The following is a 20,487-nucleotide window of genomic DNA, read 5'->3' as shown; positions in this document are numbered from 1 at the left end:
TGGTCCACCCGCCTCGGCCTCCCAAAGTGTTGGGATTATAGGCATGAGCCACCATGCCTGGCCCATTTGAGTCATTTTTTTAAGTTGTGTACTAAGCTAGCCTCTTCTCTCATGGGGCACTATTTTTACTTAAAGGATGTCTAGCAAACAATGGTTATTCAGACTTGAGTATTTAACGGGCTTTTTTTTTTTATCCTAAAAAGAGCAAATGAATCTTCTCAAAATGGACAGCATTTGTTACAACTGATAGAATTTGAACTTTTAAGCAAAAATCCAAATTTTAGAAAACTTTTATAGCTACCATGAACTTACAGTTTCCCAGTTCTTGAAAAATTGTATGGCAAGATTAGTGTTGAAACTATATATTTTCTTATATTGTATAAAGCAATGTGTCAACATTTGGAAGAGCTGTATAACTCAGTGAACCAATATTTTCTAACAGATTCGATACATTACATTTAAAAAAAAATACACATGTGTAAAAGAATCATCCAAAATGCAAGATAATCCAGTGGAGTTTGATGTAAATTGATATGGCTTCAGATTCCACACTGGAACTAACCTTTAAGAAACTACTACTTGTTGAGTTTAGATGTAGTATCAAAGAATATCCACAATATCTGAAAAAGCAATTAAAATATTTCTTCCCTTTTCCAACTACATAAGATGTTCTTTATTTACTTCAACCAAAATAACATATCACAACAGATTGAAGGCAGAAGCAGATAAGAGACTCCAACTGTCTTCCGTTAAGTCAGATCTTTAAAAGATTTGCAAAATATAAAACAAGGCTACTCTCCTTACTGCTTTTTTTTTGTTTTGAAAAATGTAATTTTTTAATAAAAATATTTATGCTAACGTGGTGGTTTTAAAAACGTGTCCACAAATTCTTCCCTCTTTAAAAGATGGAGCTTAATTCCAATTCCCCACCCCTTGAGTATGGGCTGGACCTAGTGAGTCATTTCTCATGAATAGAAGATGGTAGAAGTGATGGTATGTGATTTCCAGTGTGAGGTCATAAAGGCAATGTGGCTTCCTCTATCTCTTGGATCACTCACTCTGAAAAAAGCCACCTGCCATGTGGAAAGAAAACTCAAGCTGTCCTATAGAGACGGTCATATGGCGGGGAACTGTGGCCTGCTGCCAAACACCAGGCTAGTGAGCCATCTTGGAAGTGGATTCTCCAGCCCCAGGTAAATCCTGAAGTGACTGCAACCTTATGAGAGATCCTGAACTACAACTGCCCGGCTAAGCTGCTCTGGATCCCTGAGCCACAGAAATTGTGTGAGGCAGTAAATGTTTATTGTTTTAAGCTGTTAAATTTTGAGCTCATCTGCTACGCAGAAGTAGATAGTTAGTCAACATATAATGAGTTTATCATTCTGATTTAATGAATGAATAAATATTTAAGGCCTACATTTAAATTTCAAATACAGTAAATATGGGTAGGCAGAACCCAGTTAAACCAACACTCTTAGGAGTTATCAGGTTTTAAGAATGTAAAGGGGCTCTGAGACCTAAAAGTTTGAGGGCCACTTCCCTAAATCCTTTTACAAACTGCCCTTGATCAAACTTTCCTGAAATCTCCATATATAAAATCACCATTTGGTTCCTTCCAGGACACTGCCTGACACAACAATACCAAAATATTATCAATGGCTGTTGCTGTTCAGTGGGAGTATGGGTGATTTTATCTTCTTCTTAATGCTTCTTTTTTTTTCTGTACTTCTAAAAGTTTCTATAACAAGAATGGGGCTTTTTCATGTGCAGGAAACAGAACTGGACGCCTTCCTGACAACTTACACTAAAATTAACTCCAGGTAGATTAAAGACTTAAACATAAGACCTAACACCATAAACACCCTAGAAGAAAACCTAGGCAAAACCATTCAGGACATAGGCATAGGCAAGGACTTCATGACTAAAATACCGAAAGCATTGGCAACAAAAGCCAAAATAGACAAATGGGATCTATTTAAACTCCAGAGTTTCTGTACAGCAAAAGAAACAATCATTAGAGTGAACTGGCAACCAAGAAAATGGGAAAAAATTTTGCAATCTACCCATCTGACAAAGGACTAATATCCAGAATCTACAAAGAACTAAAACAGATTTACAAGAAAAAACAAACAAACCCATTCAAAAGTTGGCAAAGGACATGAACAGACACTTTTCAAAAGAAGATATATATGAGGCCAACAAACATATGAAGAAATGCTTATCATCACTGGTCATTAGAGAAATGCAAATCAAAACTACATTGACATACCATCTCACACCAGTTAGAATGGCAATCATTAAAAAATCTGGAGACAACAGATGCTGGAGAAGATGTGGAGAAATAGGAACACTTTTACACTGTTGGCGGGAGTGCAAATTAGTTCAACCATTGTGGAAGACAACATGGCGATTCCTCAAGGATCCAGAAATAGAAATTCCATTTGACCCAGCAATCTTATTACTGGGTATATATCCAAAGGATTATAAATCATTCTATTATAAAGACACATGCACACATATGTTCATTGTGGCACTGTTTACAATAGCAAAGACTTGGAATCAATTCAAATGCCCATCGATGATAGACTAGACAAGGAAAATGAGGCATATATACACCATGGAATACTATGCAGCCATACAAAATGGTGAGTTCATGTCATTTGTAGGGACATGGATGAATCTGGAAACCATCATTCTCAGCAAACTGACACAAGAACAGAAAGTAAAATACCACATGTTCTCACTCATAGCCAGGTGTTGAACAATGAGAACGCATAGACACAGGGAGGGGAGCATCACACAGTGGGGTCTGGTGGGGGGGACTAGGGGAGGGACAGCAGTGGGTAGGGAGGTTGGGGAGGGATAATATGAGGAGAAATGCCAGATATAGGTGACAGGGAGATGGAAGCAGCAAACCACATTGCCATGTAGGTACCTATGCAACACTCCTGCATGATCTGCACATGTACCCCAGAACCTAAAGTACAATAAAAATATATATATAAAGGAAAAAAATGGGGCTTTAAAAACATATATAATTAGAAGAAAAGAAACTTCCCTTTTCAAAATCACCAAAAGTGAAAGTCAGAGCTAGTTCCTGTAGATGAGCCAATGGTTTAAGGTGGGGGGTGGCAGGGCCTAGGTGTCCAGCGCTGTGTCTGGGGGTGGGGGGGTTGCAGGTGGCAGGGATGAGTGGGCACCCCCACCCACCTCTCTTCAGTCAGAACATCTCCTTCCTTTGTTTTACATATTGGGTTTCTGCATAATATCTCATTAAAAGAAAAGTTTCCACTGCTTAAAAAAGAGTTTGAAAACCTTTACAGTGAGAAAAATCATTAAATTTAATAAGAGTTAAATTTAGAGTACAGAAGAATCACTCAAACATTTTTTGAATGAGAATTTCCATAAAGAAAACCCTACACATTCTGAGAGAAAAACAGAAGTCTCCAACAACTTAACATAAATTTGATGGTTTCAAGGGAGGCTGGGCTGTTGTGGCCCTAGAAAGAAGTTATATCTGGGGGCCCCCAAATCAAAGGGCCCGAGAGGCCAGCAGAAACACCAGGATGCCTAAGGCCAAAACAAACACAGATCAGAACTGCAACTGAGGGTTCTCTTGTTTTCTACTGAAAACAAAAGCAGGAAGCTCAAGACTGCCTGGTGGTTAAATGCATGGGCTTCAGAGACAACTGATCTGGGTTTGAGTCCTGGTCTGACAGACACTTAAAACCTGTGACACCTTGGCAAGTGACTTAGTCTCTCTGAACTTCAGATTTATCATCTGTAAAATGGGGGATGAGAATTAACATAGTGAAGCCATTTTGAAAGACAGTACAGCAGTTTCTTAAAAAGTTAAACATAGAAAACCACATGTGAATAAAGTATTTCAGAGAAAAAAAAAAACAAGTTAAACATATACCAGGCATAGTATCTCACGTCTGTAATCCCAGCACTTTGGGAGGCTGAGGTGAGTGGATCACGAGGTCAGGCGATCAAGACCATCCTGACCAACATGGTAAGACCCCCATCTGTACTAAAAATACAAAAATTAGCTGGACATGGTGGTACGTGCCTGTAATCCCAGCTACTGGGGAGGCTGGGGCAGGAGAACCAGGGAGTTGGAAGTTGCTATGAGCTGAGATCGTGCCACTGTACACCAGCCTGGGCAACAGAGTGAGACTCTGCCTCAAAAAAAAAAATGTTAAACATAATTTACCATATGACCCAACAATTCTATTTCTAGGTAACAACCCAAGAAACATGAACATGTATATCCACACAAAGACTTGTACCCAAATGTGCTTACTCGCATTATTCATCATACCCCAAAACAGAAATAATCCAAAGGTTCACCTACTGGTGAATAGATAAACAAAATGTGGCATATCTATACAATGGAATACTACAGAGCAATGAAAGGGAATTAAACTCTCATATATGATACCACACCGAGAATGAACCTTGAAAGCAATATTCCGAATGAAAGAAGCCAACCATAAAGATCATATACTATATGATTCCATGTAAATAATATGTCCAGAAAAGGCAAATCTATATAGGCAGAAAGTAGATTATGGTTGCCTGGGGCTGGGAACCAGGAGTCACTGCAAATGGGCAAGAGGCTTCTTTTTGGGGTGGTGAAAATGCTTTTTGTTTGTTTTTGAGATGAGGTCTTGCTGTCACCCAGGCTGGAGTGCAGTGGTGCCCTCAGGGCTCACTGTAGCTTTAACCTCCTGGACTCAAGCAATCCTCCTGCCTAGGCCCTCCAACTAGCTGGGACCACAGGCATATGCCCCCATGCCTGGCTTTTTTTTTTTTTTTTCCAGTACAGACAGGCTTTCCAGGCTGGTCTAGAACTCCTGGGCTTAAGCGATCCTCTACCTTGGCCTCCCAAAGTGCCAGGATTACAGGTGTGAGCCAATTCACCCACCAATGGAAATGTTTTACAAATGGATTGTGGCTGATGGATGCACAACTCTGTAAATTTACTGAAAATCATTGAATTGTACACTTAATGTGGGCAAATTTTATAATATGTAAACTGAGCCCCAAACTATTTTTTAAAAATGGGTTTTTATTCTCTAACCTCAGAGAGTTGCTGTGAGGATTAACTGAGATACCATGCATAAGGCAAGCTGCCTGGTAAAAAGTACCTGATAAATAATAACAATGATGACAATCAGAATATGTTGTAATATTAGGTTATATAAATGTAGAATAACAACCATTTATATCACTTATACAGCTCTTACCATACCACTTCAACATTTATCAACTTAATTTAACCCCCAGACAACTTTATGAAGAAGGTACATTATCATCCTCATTTTTACAGATGGGGAAACGGAGGCACCGAGAAATAAAGTAACTTTCCCAAGGATGCACAGCTAGTAAATGGTAGAGCCAGGATTTGAATCCTGGAGGACAAACTGCAGGGTCTGTGTTCCTAGCCATGTCACTATACTGTTTCTCAGTAAATATCAGCTATGTATTGAGTTGCTGCTTTAACCAGTGATGGGGTGGGAGTGCAGAAAAGGCTCATGGATGGCTTTCCAGAGATCACGCCAGACTCAAAGCTGAGGGTTACAGGAGTTAGTTATAGGAATAGTGTCCCAGACAGACAGAATCGCATATACAAAGGTGTGGAGGTAAGATATCACAGGGGATATGGGAGATCTAGGTGGAGCTGGTGTTGCCTGGGACTGAGGATGATACAGTGAGTGCAGTGAGCATAGGGCTCAGGCAGGTCTAAGAGCTAGCCAAAAGGACACTAGCCTGAAGGCAATATGGGACCAGAGGACAAAACTCAGTGAGTTCCCAGCCTGCCTTTCTCTGGGAACAACTCACATTACCCAGGCAGGTGGGGGAGGTTGACTCAGAGGCTGCTGTGAGCTTAGGGGAGCGGGGGAACTGCTGTCCCACGCTCCCACACCACTGTGAGCTAACACCCCAGCAGCCTCCCAAACAACAGCTCCACCGGCAAGAAGCAGCCATTCCCAGCATGCTGGAAGCAGCAGGCTCTGTAGTGCTGCCAGGAAGCTGAGCATCGCCCAGGGAGGTCAAGGGCTGACTGATGGCAGCCTCAGACCCCTTATCCAAACCTAGGCACCTGTGGATCCCAAAGCCAACCCCAGAGCCTGCCACAGAGCACAGTGTTCTGGCCCCTGCCCCTCACTTGGCTGCCCCTAGAGACAGGGGGACTCACCCATGGGGTCTAGCACTTTTCTCATTCAAATTCAATACCTTCAGATCCATCTCTTTCATTTTGCCACATCTGTTCTAGATAAACATTGACACATGTACATGAAACATTCACTGTGGCAAAAGCAAAGCTACTGGAAAAATCTACATCAATAAGAAGCTAGTTCAAAAATTCTGGTGAATCCATACTATGGAATACTACACAGCAGTTAAATAGAATGGCACAGATCTGTACTGTACATGTTCTGGCATGGAAATATCTCCAAGACATACTGTTGGATGGGAACAAAAGAAAATTGCAGAATAATGTATCTGGGATATTGTCACTTATGTAAAAACTTTAAAAAAGAAATCTGGTGGATCACGAGGTCAAGAGATCGAGACCATCCTGGTCAACATGGTGAAACCCTGTCTCTACTAAAACTACAAAAAATTAGCTAGGCATGGTGGCGCGTGCCTGTAATCCCAGCTACTCGGGAGGCTGAGGCAGGAGAATTGCCTGAACCCAGGAGGCGGAGGTTGCGGTGAGCCGAGATCACGCCATTGCACTCCAGCCTGGGCAACAAGAGCGAAACTCCGTCTCAAAAAAAAAAAAAAAAAAAGAAAAAAGAAAAAAAGAAATCTGGCTTTATATTTCTCTTAAGTCCACAATTGCATAGGTAAATAAGAAAAATACCTGAAAAAAAAGCATCAAACTAACAACAGTAATAATGGATGGACAAAAAGAAGGAAAGAAAGAGAGGAAGGAGAGAGGGAGGAAGGGAGGTACAGAGAGGACTTTTTACTTTGTACACTTCTATGTTGATTGATTTTTTTTACAAGAAGAATGTATTTGTGCATGTTTAGGTTCTGAAAAGCATTGAACAAAACAAAGATAAAGGTTGTTATCACCACGCTGGTACAAGTCTCAGGGTAACTTTTCAAAGAACTGTCACATCCAGGACCTTATCTAAGTCTTGCCATACCCTCTTGAGGGCAAGCTTTCAAAACCTGATTTTACAGATCAAAATACTGAACACAGTGGCCTACGCCTGTAATCCCAGCACTTTGGGAGGCCAAGGTGGGTGGATCCCTTGAGGCCAGGAGTTTAAGACCAGCCTGGCCAACATGGCAAAACCCCATCTCTACTAAAAATGCAAAATTAGCTGGGTGTGGTGGTGCATGACTGTAATCCTAGCTACTTGGGAAGCTGAGGCAGGAGAATTACTTGAACCCAGGAGGCAGAGGTTGCTGTGGGCTGAGATCGTGCCACTGTACTCCAGCCTGGATGACAGAATGAGACTTCTTCTCAAAAACAAAAACAAAATCAAACAAAACAATCGAACCCACAGAGGCAGAACAAGCTGCTCAAAGTCATAAGCAGGGCAGCAGGGCTCTGTTCCCTCCACTTCCAGCCCAGTGGCCCAGTGCTCCTTCTAACCCGTACACAAGACATCAGCAAGGGGTAGGGGCTGGCAAGTGGCTGGGAGGATGTTCTGAAGCCTAAGCCAGTGCACAGAGCCCCTCAGGGAGTGGCAACGGGGCTTTGTCAGGAAGAAAGGCATCAATAACGTAGGGTGAGAGAAGAGCTGATGAACTTCCGCCCCCAACAAAAATTAGACATCATGACAAGCCACCCACTGCGTGGGGATAGGGCTGCCGCATCACTTAGCAAACTGCACGTGGGAAGGAGCCTTGGGGCCATGTCCCCAAGCCCGAGATTTCACCCCTGTCTCCCCAGGGCTGCTCACCCCAGGCTCTCAGAGGAGCAGCTCCCAGCAGAGTGGTTCTAGGGATGCCTCTTGCAGCTAAGTGGAAGTGGACTTATGCTTCTCAGAGGGTTCTAGAACCTGAAGAGCAAGATGACTAAAACCCAGCACACTCTTGGGCTGCAAGTGTCACCACCTCTCTGTTCTCTCATTGACTAGAAGGTGTGTGCAGGGACCCAGGAAGCATGGTCAGGCCTCTCCAGGGACAGCCAGAAAGGTTTATTATACAGGGATGGGCCAAGGGACCCAGGGGAACAGGAGGGGTACAGACCCTGGCTGCACAATGAGCAGGCGAGACTGCCTCCAAATAAGCCCAGGGAAGGGGGCTGTGGTTAAACCATGGATCCTCCATTCATTATTACAACGGGAAGCAAACCTACAAAGCCATGAGGGCAGTGACAAGAGCTCGGACACGGGTGGTTCTGATCCCAGTCTGCCACCTTGGTCAAGGTTCTGAACCTCTCTCTATTTCAGTTTCCCCATCTGTAAAATGGGTGTTATTATACATGGCTCTTAAAGCACTGTCCAGGGTACAGATCATGGTATCTAGCTCATGAGACACAATAATAATATAACTAAATTAAATACGGCAAGTACAAGGTATCCATAAAACCTGGCAACAGGCCAGGCACAGGTGACTCATGCCTGTAATCCCAGCACTTTGGGAGGCCGAGGTAGGTGAATCCCCTGAGGTCAAGATTTCCAGACCAGGCTGGCCAACATGGCAAAATCCCATCTCTACTAAAAAAAAAAAAAAGCTGGGTGTGGTGGTATATGCCTGTGATCTCAGCTACTCAGCTAGCTGAGGCAAGAGAATTTCTTGAGCCGGGAAGGCAGAGGTTACAGTGAGCCGAGATCACATCGCTGCACTCCAGCCTGGGTGACAGAGCAAGACTCCGTTTCAAAAAAAAAAAAAAATTGGAAACATGTTTGTTTATATTTATTTACTCATTCACTTTACAAATTGAAAATGTCCCAGACAACATTGTCTCTATCTATATTTTCAGATTTTATGGACATCCTCTGATAACGTAAATAAAATATACTGAATAAAACATTACTAATCACTTTCTCAACATAAGGGACCATGTTTAAGGACTTCACAGGGATTTTCTAGCTTAATGTTCACAGCAAACCCTTAAAGTAGATTTTCTTATTAGCCCCATTTTACAGAGGTGGAAACAAAGTACAGAGAGAGGCAGCGACTTGTCTGCTTGTCAAGCACACACGGGGAACTGACAAAGCCAGTTTTAGATTCGGGTAGTCTCACTTCAGAGTCCATCCTGCTACACCACTTATGACTACAGCAAAGGCTATATATAAGAAATACACAGAACAGCATTCAGAGGGTGCCAGGCATGGGACCCCCTGAGGGTCTGGCACAGAGGTGAGCTTTATGAAATGCCAGATCCTACGAGTATTGAGCTCTTGGTGGGGAGAAACCAGATCCAACTTGTTCACCACTATATCTAGGAAAGTAATGCGAAAGAAGTAGAGTGTCTATAAATATTTGTGGGAGAGAAAGAAAGTTATTATGGCATTCATTAGCCAAAGGCTGGAATCCTTGTTTCCAAAATTGAAAAAAAAAAAAAAAAACTTGGGCAAGGTGGCATGCCTATAATCTTAGCTACTTAGGAGGCTGAGGCATGAGGATCCCTTTAAGCTGGGAGTTTGAGACCAGCCCGGGCAACATAGTGAGACCCTATGTCTAAATAAATAAATACATAAAAACGAATGATGTTTAAACAAAAAGTCTAGGCCTGGTGCTGTGGCTCATGCCTGTAATCCCAGCACTTTGGGAAACCAATGTGGACAGGTCACTTGAGCTCAGGTGTTTGAGACCGGCCTGGGCAATAAAATGAGACCCCCAACTTCTAAAAAAAATTCTTTTTAAAAAATTAGCTGGGCCTATCAGGCCACTGCACTCCAGCCTGGGCAACAAGAGCAAAACTCCATCTCAAAAAAAAAGAAAATAATTAGCTGAGTATGGCGGCAGTGTGCCTGTGGTCCCAGCTACTCGGGAAGCTGAGGTGGAAGGATCACTTGAGCCTGGGTGGCAGAGGTTGCAGTGAGCCAAGATCGAACCACTGTTCTCCAGCCTCGGAGACAGAGTGAGACCCGTCTTAGAAAAAAGAAAAAAGTCTAAGATAAATTTCAAGCTTTTCCTAGGAATGTCCACTTCCTAAGAGGAGTGGGGCCGCTGGAACTTGGAAGAGGGTCTACAGACCCACCTTGCCCACACATCTACTGCACAGAACCTGGATTCCAAGCCCTGATCAGAGGCCAAGGCAGCTGCATGGCGCCCAAGGCACAGAGGGGCCTACCTTCCTCGGCGTCATTCCTCAGTGAGGCCTCCAGCAGGGCCACGCTGGCCTCGAAAGACACTTTCCTGCGGCGGCCGCCCGCGCTGCGCTTCCGCTCATGCTTCCGCTTCCGGTGCTCCAAGTCCTGCTCATACTGAGCCCACTTCTTCAGCTGCTGGGCCCGGCGCTTCTGGGCGGCACGCAGCCGCTCCAGCGTGGGCACCTTCTCCAGCAGCTGCAGCTCTGTCAGCAGGTCCACGTGGCTGGCCATGGCCACCGCCCTCCCCACGCCCTAGCTGGGGGCTAGCACGGTGCACCGGGGGCCAGGGCAGCGCGGGGCCTCTGGTGGGGCAGGGGCCTCATGGTGGGGCCTGTGGCAAGAAGGGAGACACAGATGAGCACATGTCAGACTCCACAACTCAGATCCAATTATGTGAGATCACCCCGCCGCCCGGTGTTCAAAACGCTTTTGAGGTTTTCCTTCCATTGCTCGGAGAAAAGTGTAAACCCTTACAGTAGCCCTCTAAGATTCAGCAAGGTCTGGCTGTACTGTCTAATACAGTATCCAGTAGCCACCTGTGGCTATTTACATTTAAATTAATTAGAATAAAGTAAAATAATTTAGTTCCTTGGTTGCACTATCCACATTTCATGTGCATGGTCGCCACGTGCTTCATATTGGATGGTGCAGATAGAGAATATTTCCATCACTGCAAAAAGCTCTACTGCATAGTGTTGGTTGTCTGCCTCTCTAGCCACAGCCATCAACAGGAAGCATGCTCTTTTAGTTTTCTTATATAGAATCCCGTTACTTTAAGGATTTGAGTTTGTGGGTGCTGGAACGAGAAGGGGTACAGGAAGAGTTAGGACATGATGGGGGCTGCAGATCCCCCATAATCTGGAGACTATACAAACGTTCAAGGCCTCAGAAATATGACTGTCTGACACTTCTGCTCAAGCCTCTTTTGTTCTGATCACTAAGGGATGCAAGTTGTTATGGAGATGGGAGGGACTGGACTAGAAAGAGACCAGAAGAATAACATATTATTGCAGTGGTTCTCAAAGTGTGGTTCGGGAGCCCCCTAGGGAATCCCTGAAACCCTTTCAAGAAGTCCATAGGTCAAAACTATTTTCATAACTATACTAAGATACTACTAATATTTCCACTCATTATCTTATGAGTATACAGGGGTTTCCAAAGCTGTATGAAAAGCAACATTGCAACACACTAAATGCAGAAGTAGATACAAGAACCCAGCTGCTGCTAAGCGCAACATAAAGAATTTTGCAAAATTTTTAAACATCACTTTGCTCACTAAATTTTTTTGTTTTGAAAAATAGCTATTTTTCACTAAAATGTTACATATTATATGTTCTTATAATAGTCTAATAAAAATATGTTGTAGATTATTATATTGTTATATCATGGGTTTATGGTTTTATCTTAAAGGAATCAATGCTATTTTTATGAATTTCTCAGTATTCATTTATAATATGATAAATATTGACAGATATAATCCACATAAACAGAAGCTCTTTGGGATCCTCAATGTAAGGAACTAAAGAAACCCTAAGACCAAAAAGTTTAAAAAATGCTGAACTACTAGGACATAGAAAAATCTTAAAAGTTTCTCTCTTTGGATGACCTTTAAAAAAAAATTACACCTCTTGCTCTCATGAGTCTCAAACAACATGAGGTCAACAAAATTTCAGAGTCTAAAGCCAGCTGGTCTTCAGCACGGATTCTATGGAATCTCAGACACAGAAGGAAAGGGTCTTAGGACAATCACTTGATCCTCTCTAAGCCTGTTCCCCCACCTGCAAAGTGTTTTATCCACCTCCCAGAAGTTACAGGTATAAGGAATAAAAAGAGCTGGGGCTGGTTGCAGGGGCTCATGCCTGCAATCTCAACATTTTGGGAGTCCAGGGTGGGAGGAGAGCTTGAGGCCAGGAGTTCCATACCAGCCTGGGGAACATAGCAAGACCTCTATCTCTACAAAAAAATAAAAAGAACTTTTTTTAAAAAGAGCTGGCCCAAATTATTAAGACACCTAAGCAATGAGACACAAGCTCTGAGGAGGAATGGTAGGAAGATGTAAATGCAGCATGTCTGTGAACCAACAGGCAAGGCTGGTTTTGGGTTGTTAGGTAAGGAGTCTACATCTGTGTGATGTGGCCTGCTGTCTCAAAGAGTATTGGGTTAGCCCCTGGTTGTTTTCAGGAAGCATTGTTAATCTCCTGGGTCACCCAAGTCACCAGCCCCTCCAAAAGCCCTTTCTGCAGAAGCTGAAGAGCAGGGTTCAGGCTAAATCCTCAGGTGCTCAGGTTGGGTCAGATCCAGATCGTTCTTCATGCGTCTTCCAGCTCGGAGACTGGAGAGCAAACAGGCAGAATGGGAAAGGGGTTGCCTTGGCAATGCCCAAATGGCAAAAGTCCCAGGGTCTGAGTGGGTGTGGCCTCCAGCATGAATAAGCCAATGGCAAGACTCAGCAGGAGACAAGCTAGCTGGCTCTGGTTGCCTTCTGTTTTTTTGTTTTGTTTTGTTTTGATTTTTGTTTTGAATACACTTGCAAGGCACTTTCAACTAATTAAACTTTTTATTTTAGGTCATTGTAGATTCACAGGCAGCTACAACAAATAGTACAGAGAGATCCTGTGTACACTTCATCCAGTTTATCCCAGTGGTAGCATCTTGAAAACTACTATACAAAATCACAGCCAGAAACCTGACAGTGATACAATCCACCAATCTAATGCCGATTTCCCCAATTTTGCATGTACTTATTTGGATGAGTTTTATTTTATGCAATCATATTAATGTATCTACCACCACAGTTCATAACCACACCTATCTCCTTCTCCAAGCTCCCCCTGCAACCCACTCCTGTCCCTGCCTTGGCAATTACTAATCTGTTCCCCATCTCTAGAATTTTGTCATTTCAGAAGATGTTATATAAACAGAGTCAGATAGCAGATAACCTTTGAAGATTGGCTTTTTCACCAAGCATCATTCCTTTGAGATTTGTCCACATTGCTGCATGCATCAATAGTGCTTTTCCTTTTGTTGCTGGGCAGTATTCCATTTTATGGATGGCCCCAATTTGTTTAACCATTTACTTATTGAAGAACATCAGCACTGTTTCCAGTTTAAGGCTGTTCCATTCATCTACAGATTGTGTAAACATAAGCTTTTGTTTCTCAGGAGAAAATGCCCGAGAGTACAAGTGATAAGGCATATGGTGATTGCATGTTTACTTTTTTTTTTTTGATGGATCTCGCTCTGTCTGTCGCCCAGGCTGGAGTACAATGGCACGATCTTGGCTCACTGCAAACTCTGCCTCCCAGGTTCAAGTGATTCTTCCACCTCCGCCTCCCAAGTAGCTGAGTTTACAGGCACCTGCCATCATGCCCAGCTAATTTTTGTATTTTTGTAGAGATGAGGTTTCATCATGTTGGCCAGGCTGGTCTCAAACTCCTGACCTCAGGTGATCCGCCCACCTCGGCCTCCCAAAGTGCTGGGATTACAGGCATGAGCTACCGTGCCTGGCTCATGTTTACTTTTTAAAAGAAAACTGCCCAACTGTTCTCCAGAGTGGCTGTGCTGGTTTCATCCCCTCCAGCAATGTATGAGTGATCCAGTTCCCCACCAGCATTTGGGATTGTCTCTGCTTTCTATTTCAGCCAGTTAGATGTCTTGGTTGCTCCTCTAGAAGTAAGGCATTCAAAAGAGTTGAATGCACAACCACACAGTATCATTAGTATAGTCAGATGTCTCTGGAAGCTAGCGGACCATAAGTTTATTTCACTCCACTTCTCAAGTAAGCAAACATTTAATGAAGTCCTGCTCTGTGACAAGCCCTAATTCAGAGATGGATGGAGACCAGTTTAGCCTTCTGTCTGTCAATTTATCTTATAAATCCACTTAATTATCCCAGTAACCTAATAAAATAGCAGTACTAGGTACTATCATGCCACTTCCTGATGAGAAAACTAAAGCACAGAGAGATTAAGTCATTTACCCAACATACCACAGCTAGACAATAGAAGAGCCAGTCTGCCTGGGGTTCTCCAGGAAGGCTCTCCAGAATACAGGACGATGGATTTGAATCTCAAAGCATAAGTAGGATTTCACCAGATGAAAGGAGCAGACACGAGCTGAGAGGGAGTTAGGCAGCGTTCAAAGGCATGCAGAGTGGCTGACCACAGTGGAGGGAATTCTGGGAACCAACATGCACAAACATGGCTGGAAGAGGACATGGCTGCCCAGCCCAAAGGGAGCAGAGACATCCTGCTGGCAGTGATGAGCCACTTGCAGCTGTGGGCCAGGCCTAGCCAGAAAGTCCCCCGTGATCCACATTGTGTTTGTTGGTTTGTTTGGTCATAGTCCACATCACATTTTACAATATTCTAATTCATTGCTAACATTTACAACTTGGAGATTTTATATCCAACATTGGGCGTTCAGCTTTTCTTAGAACATCTCGGTATGTGGCCACAGTGAGCTCACATGGTATCGCCATCAACTGATGTAGAGTTGGGCTGTCCCCTTTAGATAGGGCACATACCCTCTCCTTTACCATAGTCCCCAGTGCTCCCCATTACTCCCACCTGACAGCCCTTACTAACTGACGTCATTTGCCAGCTTCAATGTCATTTGAATTTACAAGCTCTGTCTTAGGCAGAACAAGCCAGCAGTTTCCAAATAACTAGAACTCCAATCTGCACAAGAAAAGAAAGATGGCCTGTGAGTCTCCCCAACACAGAGCAGGGTGAACACAGCAGCTGGGTGGTCCCAAGACAGTGCACTGGCCTTGGTGCTGGGACAGCCCACAGCAGCCAGGCTCCAATGGGCTGCAGACTGGCCTCTCCATGAGACCTGGGCTCACCTGTCAACATTTCCAGATAAAAACCCAGAGTGTGACAGGAACACAGCCCAACTTCCAGGACCTGAGAGAGCAATGGTTACCATCAACCCTTAAAGGGGATCCCCAAGGAAGACCTCATTTGGAGGAACAAGGAAGCAGTTGTTTGCACTCCAAGAACAGACATGGGCCTCCAGAGCTGTCCAACAAGCAATTCGACCAAGGTGCTCATGATTAATGACTGTCTCAGGAGGTGGTAAATTCCCCATCACTCACTGGAAGATCAAATTTCCACCTGTGGGCCAGGCGCAGTGGCTCACACCTGTAATCCCAGCACTTTGGGAGGCCAAGGTAGGTGAATCATGAAGTCATGAGATCGAAACCATCCTGGGTCGCATCGTGAAACCCCGTCTCTACTAAAATACAAAAAAATAGCCAGGCATGGTGGTGCCTGTTATCCCAGCTACTCTGTAGTTCTAGCTACTTGGGAGGCTGAGGCAGGGGAATTGTTTGCACCTGGGAGGCAGAGATTGCAGTGAGCTGAGATTGTGCCACTCTACTCCAACCTGATGATAGAGCGATACTCCATCTCAAAAAAAAATTTCACCCGTGTCGGATTGGCCTAAGTATTCTGTGAGATGTCTTTCAGCCCTAAGATTATGTACACAGTTACTCATTTCTTCATTGTTAGGCAGAGATACCAAAAACATGCTAAAAGTAAAGATAAGAGTAGTGGTACCAATCATTACACTGTTAAAGCACTTTATCCCTTTCAAAGGACTTCCCCAGTCATCACTTCAGTCAAGTGCTTCCCTAAGTGTGGAAGGAGAATCCACTCCAAGGAAATTTTCAAAAGTCCAAGAACAAGTCTTGACATAACATGGACCCACACAGAGAGCAGAGTATATATGCTTTTCACTTCTCTTTTAATCTTTCAGACTTTCTCCAGAGAGAAGTGTCAGTCTGAGGCTAATAGACCCTTAACATCTTTATAACCATGCCAATTCCCCTTGTAAACAAAGAGAAAGCAGGTCTTAGGCTCCTGACCTGGGCAAGCCACTGTAACTAGAATGTAACAACATTATTTTGTTTCTTGTGGATTTGTTTTCACAGTTACTGTTTGTTTGTGGTTGTGATATGAAATTTCCTTTTTAAACAAATCTATTTTAGTTGAAAACTAGCAAGTTGATAGTAAAGAAAAATTTAATGATGATGGCATTTAGTGTTGGCAAAAAGTGTAAGTGACTGACATTTGGGAAACCGTCTTGCCACTGATCCTCGTGGCAATAATCTTAAAAGAGAAACACTCATCTAAACTCATTATTTTGTTTGACAGATATTTAGGGGGCATCTACCACATGCCAGGCCTATGCTCAGAGCTACAGAGGCAGCAGGGTAAAGATGGACACAGTCCCTGTGCAGTAGATGGATGGCACAGACACACAGAAGTGGGTGACGTGCTCCAAAGATACAAACACTGAGCAGTAACTAAAGCTGGGGCCTGACTCACAGCACAGTGCTCCCTCCATGGGCCCCAGGACAGCAGGCTCCAGGCAGAGAGAAGGTAGGCACCACTGCAGTGTCCTCCCTACTCCCAGCAAAGGAATTAAGGGCAGTTGCCCAGCCCCCTGGAGGAAAGGTGAGAACACAGTCTCCCAAGGGCCAGTAAAAGGGGCCAGAGGCACATTTTCTCTGACTTGGCCCTCCCCGCTGGCCCCTCCCACCTCGCCCCTCTGGGTTCCTTGGAGCTGGGGCTCGAGGACAGCTCCCTCTTGATTACTGGTTTTCAGGTGACCTAGTTTCCCCCAATAGACCCACACACTTCCTCCCACCCCTGTCTGAGAAAACCCTGCTTGATCTGATTAAAGAACTGCCATGGTGCTGAAAATGCAGCAGCTGGGTGGCCCCAAGACAGGGCACTGGCCAGAGTGCTGGGGCAGCCCACAGCAGCCATGGCTCCAATGGGCTGCAGACTGGCCTCCTCGTGAGATCTGGGCTTACCTGTCCACACTTCCAGAGAAAGCCCCAGAGGGTGATAGGAACGCAGCCCAAACTGCCAGGATCTGGGAGAGCAATGGTTATCATCAAAACTTAAAGGGGATCCCCGAGGAAGACCTCATTTGGAGGAAAACCAGCTCCATGGAGATATAGCAAGCCCAGCACTGGAAAATCCAGACAGACCATCCTGCAGAGAATGGGATGCATGGGTCCACAAGTCAACAGAATGTCCAGGACTGGCAAGATATCTGGGGGAGGGGTCTGTGGAGGCCAGGTCAGGTTAAGTCATCCAGGAAGTATGTGTGATGTGAGAAGAGAAATCAGAGGCAAGGGGAAATAGGGCGGGGTACTTAATTTTTCTAACATCTGGGTGGATAAACCAAAATAGTTCAAATGTGGCCAGCAGGAAGTCTGAGGCCAAGGCACTTGACCCTTGGGGAAGCAGAAACAGGCCAATGAGGTATGTTCACCTCTACCCCCAGAACTTTAACTCAGCCCCTATTGTCTGACAAAGCCTGAACTTCATTCCTCTTGTTGACCCCAAAGGGAGAGACAGAGTCAGTGCATATCTGGGGAGGCAGAGACTTAGCTCCAGAGAGCTGACCCTTTAGGAGAAGGGCAAGAAAGTAGGGCAAGGTTTGGGTGGAGAAGTGGAGCCAGCGGAGTGGGCAGGATGTACTACAGAACCCCTCACACTCCCCACCCACAAATAAGAAGGAAGATTATTATTAGAGTGTTGTTTGGGGGAATAAATATGCCTCTGGGAAAACTACAGAGGCACTGGTTTGGTGGTGATCTGTGTATTCCCACATTATTACCCAGTGCTGGGTCCTGATTGGCCAGAGCTTGTCAGTAGCTGCCTGAGCCCAGCCACAGGGATTGGTTGGGGCTAGGCACGTGTCCTGAGTGGGCCCAATCAGAAGCTCTCTCTTCTCACAGCTTGTGAACTGGAAGCATAAAGCCCAGTCGCTCCTGGAAGCCACACTGCCGCCATCCCTGCAGGACGCTGGCTTTTGGATGAAGCCAGTGCTTGGCGGTCACCAGAGGGAAACAGGGTCCTTTAACTAAGGGGTCTCAGGACTTTAGTTATCCAAGCCAACAAAAGCCCCTGTATTATTTGAGCCAGTTGAATTGGATGTTGCTATCTATAGCCAAAAGTATCCTGAGAGACAGCAATGATGTTTTCAGGGGTGCAGAAATAGGGACCCCAGAGGGATCCCTATTTCATCTTGTAGCAAGATGAATGGCCTCTTGCTGAGGCATATTACAGAATATCTCCTTTTCCCCTACAGTGGTTATTTATTGGCTCTTCAGGCCAATGCAAGGCTCAGCTTTGAGGAAGGGTAGAAAGGTCAAAGCCAGGTGCTCAGAGAAACCCTGCCCACACAGCTGGGAGAAGGGAGCCCAGGCTCTGCGACTCCTTAATTCTGGGGGAGTAGCCAGTTGACACATCTCTGGACTAGAGCCTAGTGCCTCGAGAAAAACAACACAAAGGAAGGTGAATTCAAATTTGAGAGATTTTAAAATATGAGTCAGAAAGTGTTTCAAAGTTCACACTGTTAAAAGAAAATGTGAAGATTTGTTTTCACGTTCTTCAGCTATTCTTCTCTACACAATATTGGCAGCAGCCTGGAGGAAGGCGATGGGTCCTTTTTTCCTTGTGTTTCCTGTACCAGTGAGCACAAGGGAAAAAAGAAAACAAAACAAACAGCGCTGGCTTCCCTACTCTTGGGATCTCACTCGGGACCTACTTTCTTTCCTAAAGGATGTACACCCCCACCCTCCCACAACACACTTCTTTGAATAATAGCATCAATTTTTTTTTCCAGCATAAAGATGCTTTAACTCATGAGCAAAGAGACTTCTGGGGCCCTTGGTGCTCCAAATACCTGAATTAGAAATCACTGTTGTCTCCCCCAATCTCATTCTCATGGGATTTTTGTGGACTGACTGTCCTACTCCTGCTAGGATGGACCTTCTAGACTTTGGGCATTGTCATCATAGACCAAGTTCCTGGTTTTAAATCGGTTTTGATACTCAGATCCCCACAGGCCTCCTCCGTAACTCCAGTTCTCCCAGCTGTGCCCCTTCATTCAGATCTCTGACTTGTCCCTCTCCCCTGAAGCCCATTGACTATAACCCCATTTGGCAGGACTTTGTGTGTACTGGGGAGCCTGGAGGTAGGGGAGGCAGGCTTCAAAAACCATAAGTTCAACAAGAGTGATGAAACAACTCATACATCTTGAGCTGTCCCAGGAAAAGAATCGTGTCATCATGTCCAGCAATGGAACAATAACAGCCCGGCTGACCTCTGTCTGAACTGGCTGGGCCATATTGGGAGCAGAGGACCAGGTGTTAACAAAAGGCATCAAGGAAGAATCGGCTTTGTTCCAGGCCTCTGCAGAGCAGAGTGAGACTCATGCACAGACAATATAAGAAGTGGAATCCACAGCTGGGCAATATAGCAAGATCCCGTCTCTACAAAAAAAAATAATAATAAAATTAGCCAGGCGTGGTGGCGTGTGCCTCTAGCCCCAGGTACTTGGGAGACCGAGGTGGGAAGATCACTTGAGCCCAGGGCTTCGAGGCTGCAGTGAGCTATGATCACACCACTCCACTCCAGCCTGGGTGACAGAACAAGACCCTGCCTAAAAAAAAAAAAAAAAAATCAATTAAAAAATAAACACATGAATAATTTTTAAAAAGAACAACTAGGATCAGCCTGGAATGAGGATAAACTGCCTAACAGTGACAATTCAACAAAGCCCCCCAATGGCATGATGCTGGAGTTGCCACTACCAGGAACTCCATGGCCTTTAGAGGTCTATGTTGGGTGATAGGTGGGACTGGCCCCGTGAAGGCCCATGAGCCCCATTCCTGGCCTGCAGGGGATGGCATCGTATTGGGAGTAAGCACTCTATCATGTATATCTGCACCAGCATTTGGTAACCACCAGGCTACACAACTTGCAAGGACCATTTTAAGCAGATACCGATTGACAATTTGGATCGGTTCTGCGTGTCAGGGTGAAGCAGCACTCAGGCTCAGCTCCAGGAAACTTCAAAGGAGGCTACAGCTCAAACAGGTAAAGGAATACCTATGAACACACCCGTCTTCCACGCTGAGTTTCCCCACAAGAACTTGAACCTGGGGAGGCCCACACACTTGTGGGTAAGTACAGCAGTGTGGAGAAGGCCTTAGGGAACAAGGGTGCCAGGGACAGGGGCACACATAAAGTCAATGTGATGTCTACAAACACATTAGTCAGTCACAGTCACGGTGCTAAACCAAACAGCCTGTCTTCTAAAGCAGCTTATATAATAGCTAAGCTTGGGGAAATGGGAGTCAAATTACAAACAATTTCTCCAGGCTTGA

The 20,487-nt window shown here is 44.7% G+C and overlaps 1 protein-coding gene across 1 annotated transcript in view; it reads right to left on the bottom strand.

Moving 5' to 3' along the window:
- The window catches only part of PPP1R16B (protein phosphatase 1 regulatory subunit 16B), a 123,926-nt gene that overhangs the window by 83,844 nt on the left and 19,595 nt on the right, over positions 1-20,487 (bottom strand). Inside the window, exon 2 of the mRNA XM_035298618.3 lies at positions 10,274-10,623. Within this exon, the coding sequence (XP_035154509.1) occupies positions 10,274-10,523 (250 nt within the window). The 5' untranslated portion in view covers positions 10,524-10,623. The remainder of the gene's footprint in view (positions 1-10,273; positions 10,624-20,487) is intronic.

This window comes from Callithrix jacchus, chromosome 5 (genome assembly GCF_049354715.1).
Source record: "Callithrix jacchus isolate 240 chromosome 5, calJac240_pri, whole genome shotgun sequence".
NCBI classification, from domain to species: Eukaryota; Metazoa; Chordata; class Mammalia; order Primates; family Cebidae; genus Callithrix; species Callithrix jacchus.
Note: the sequence above shows the minus strand (reverse complement) of the source record. Positions and strands in the feature narration are given on the sequence as shown.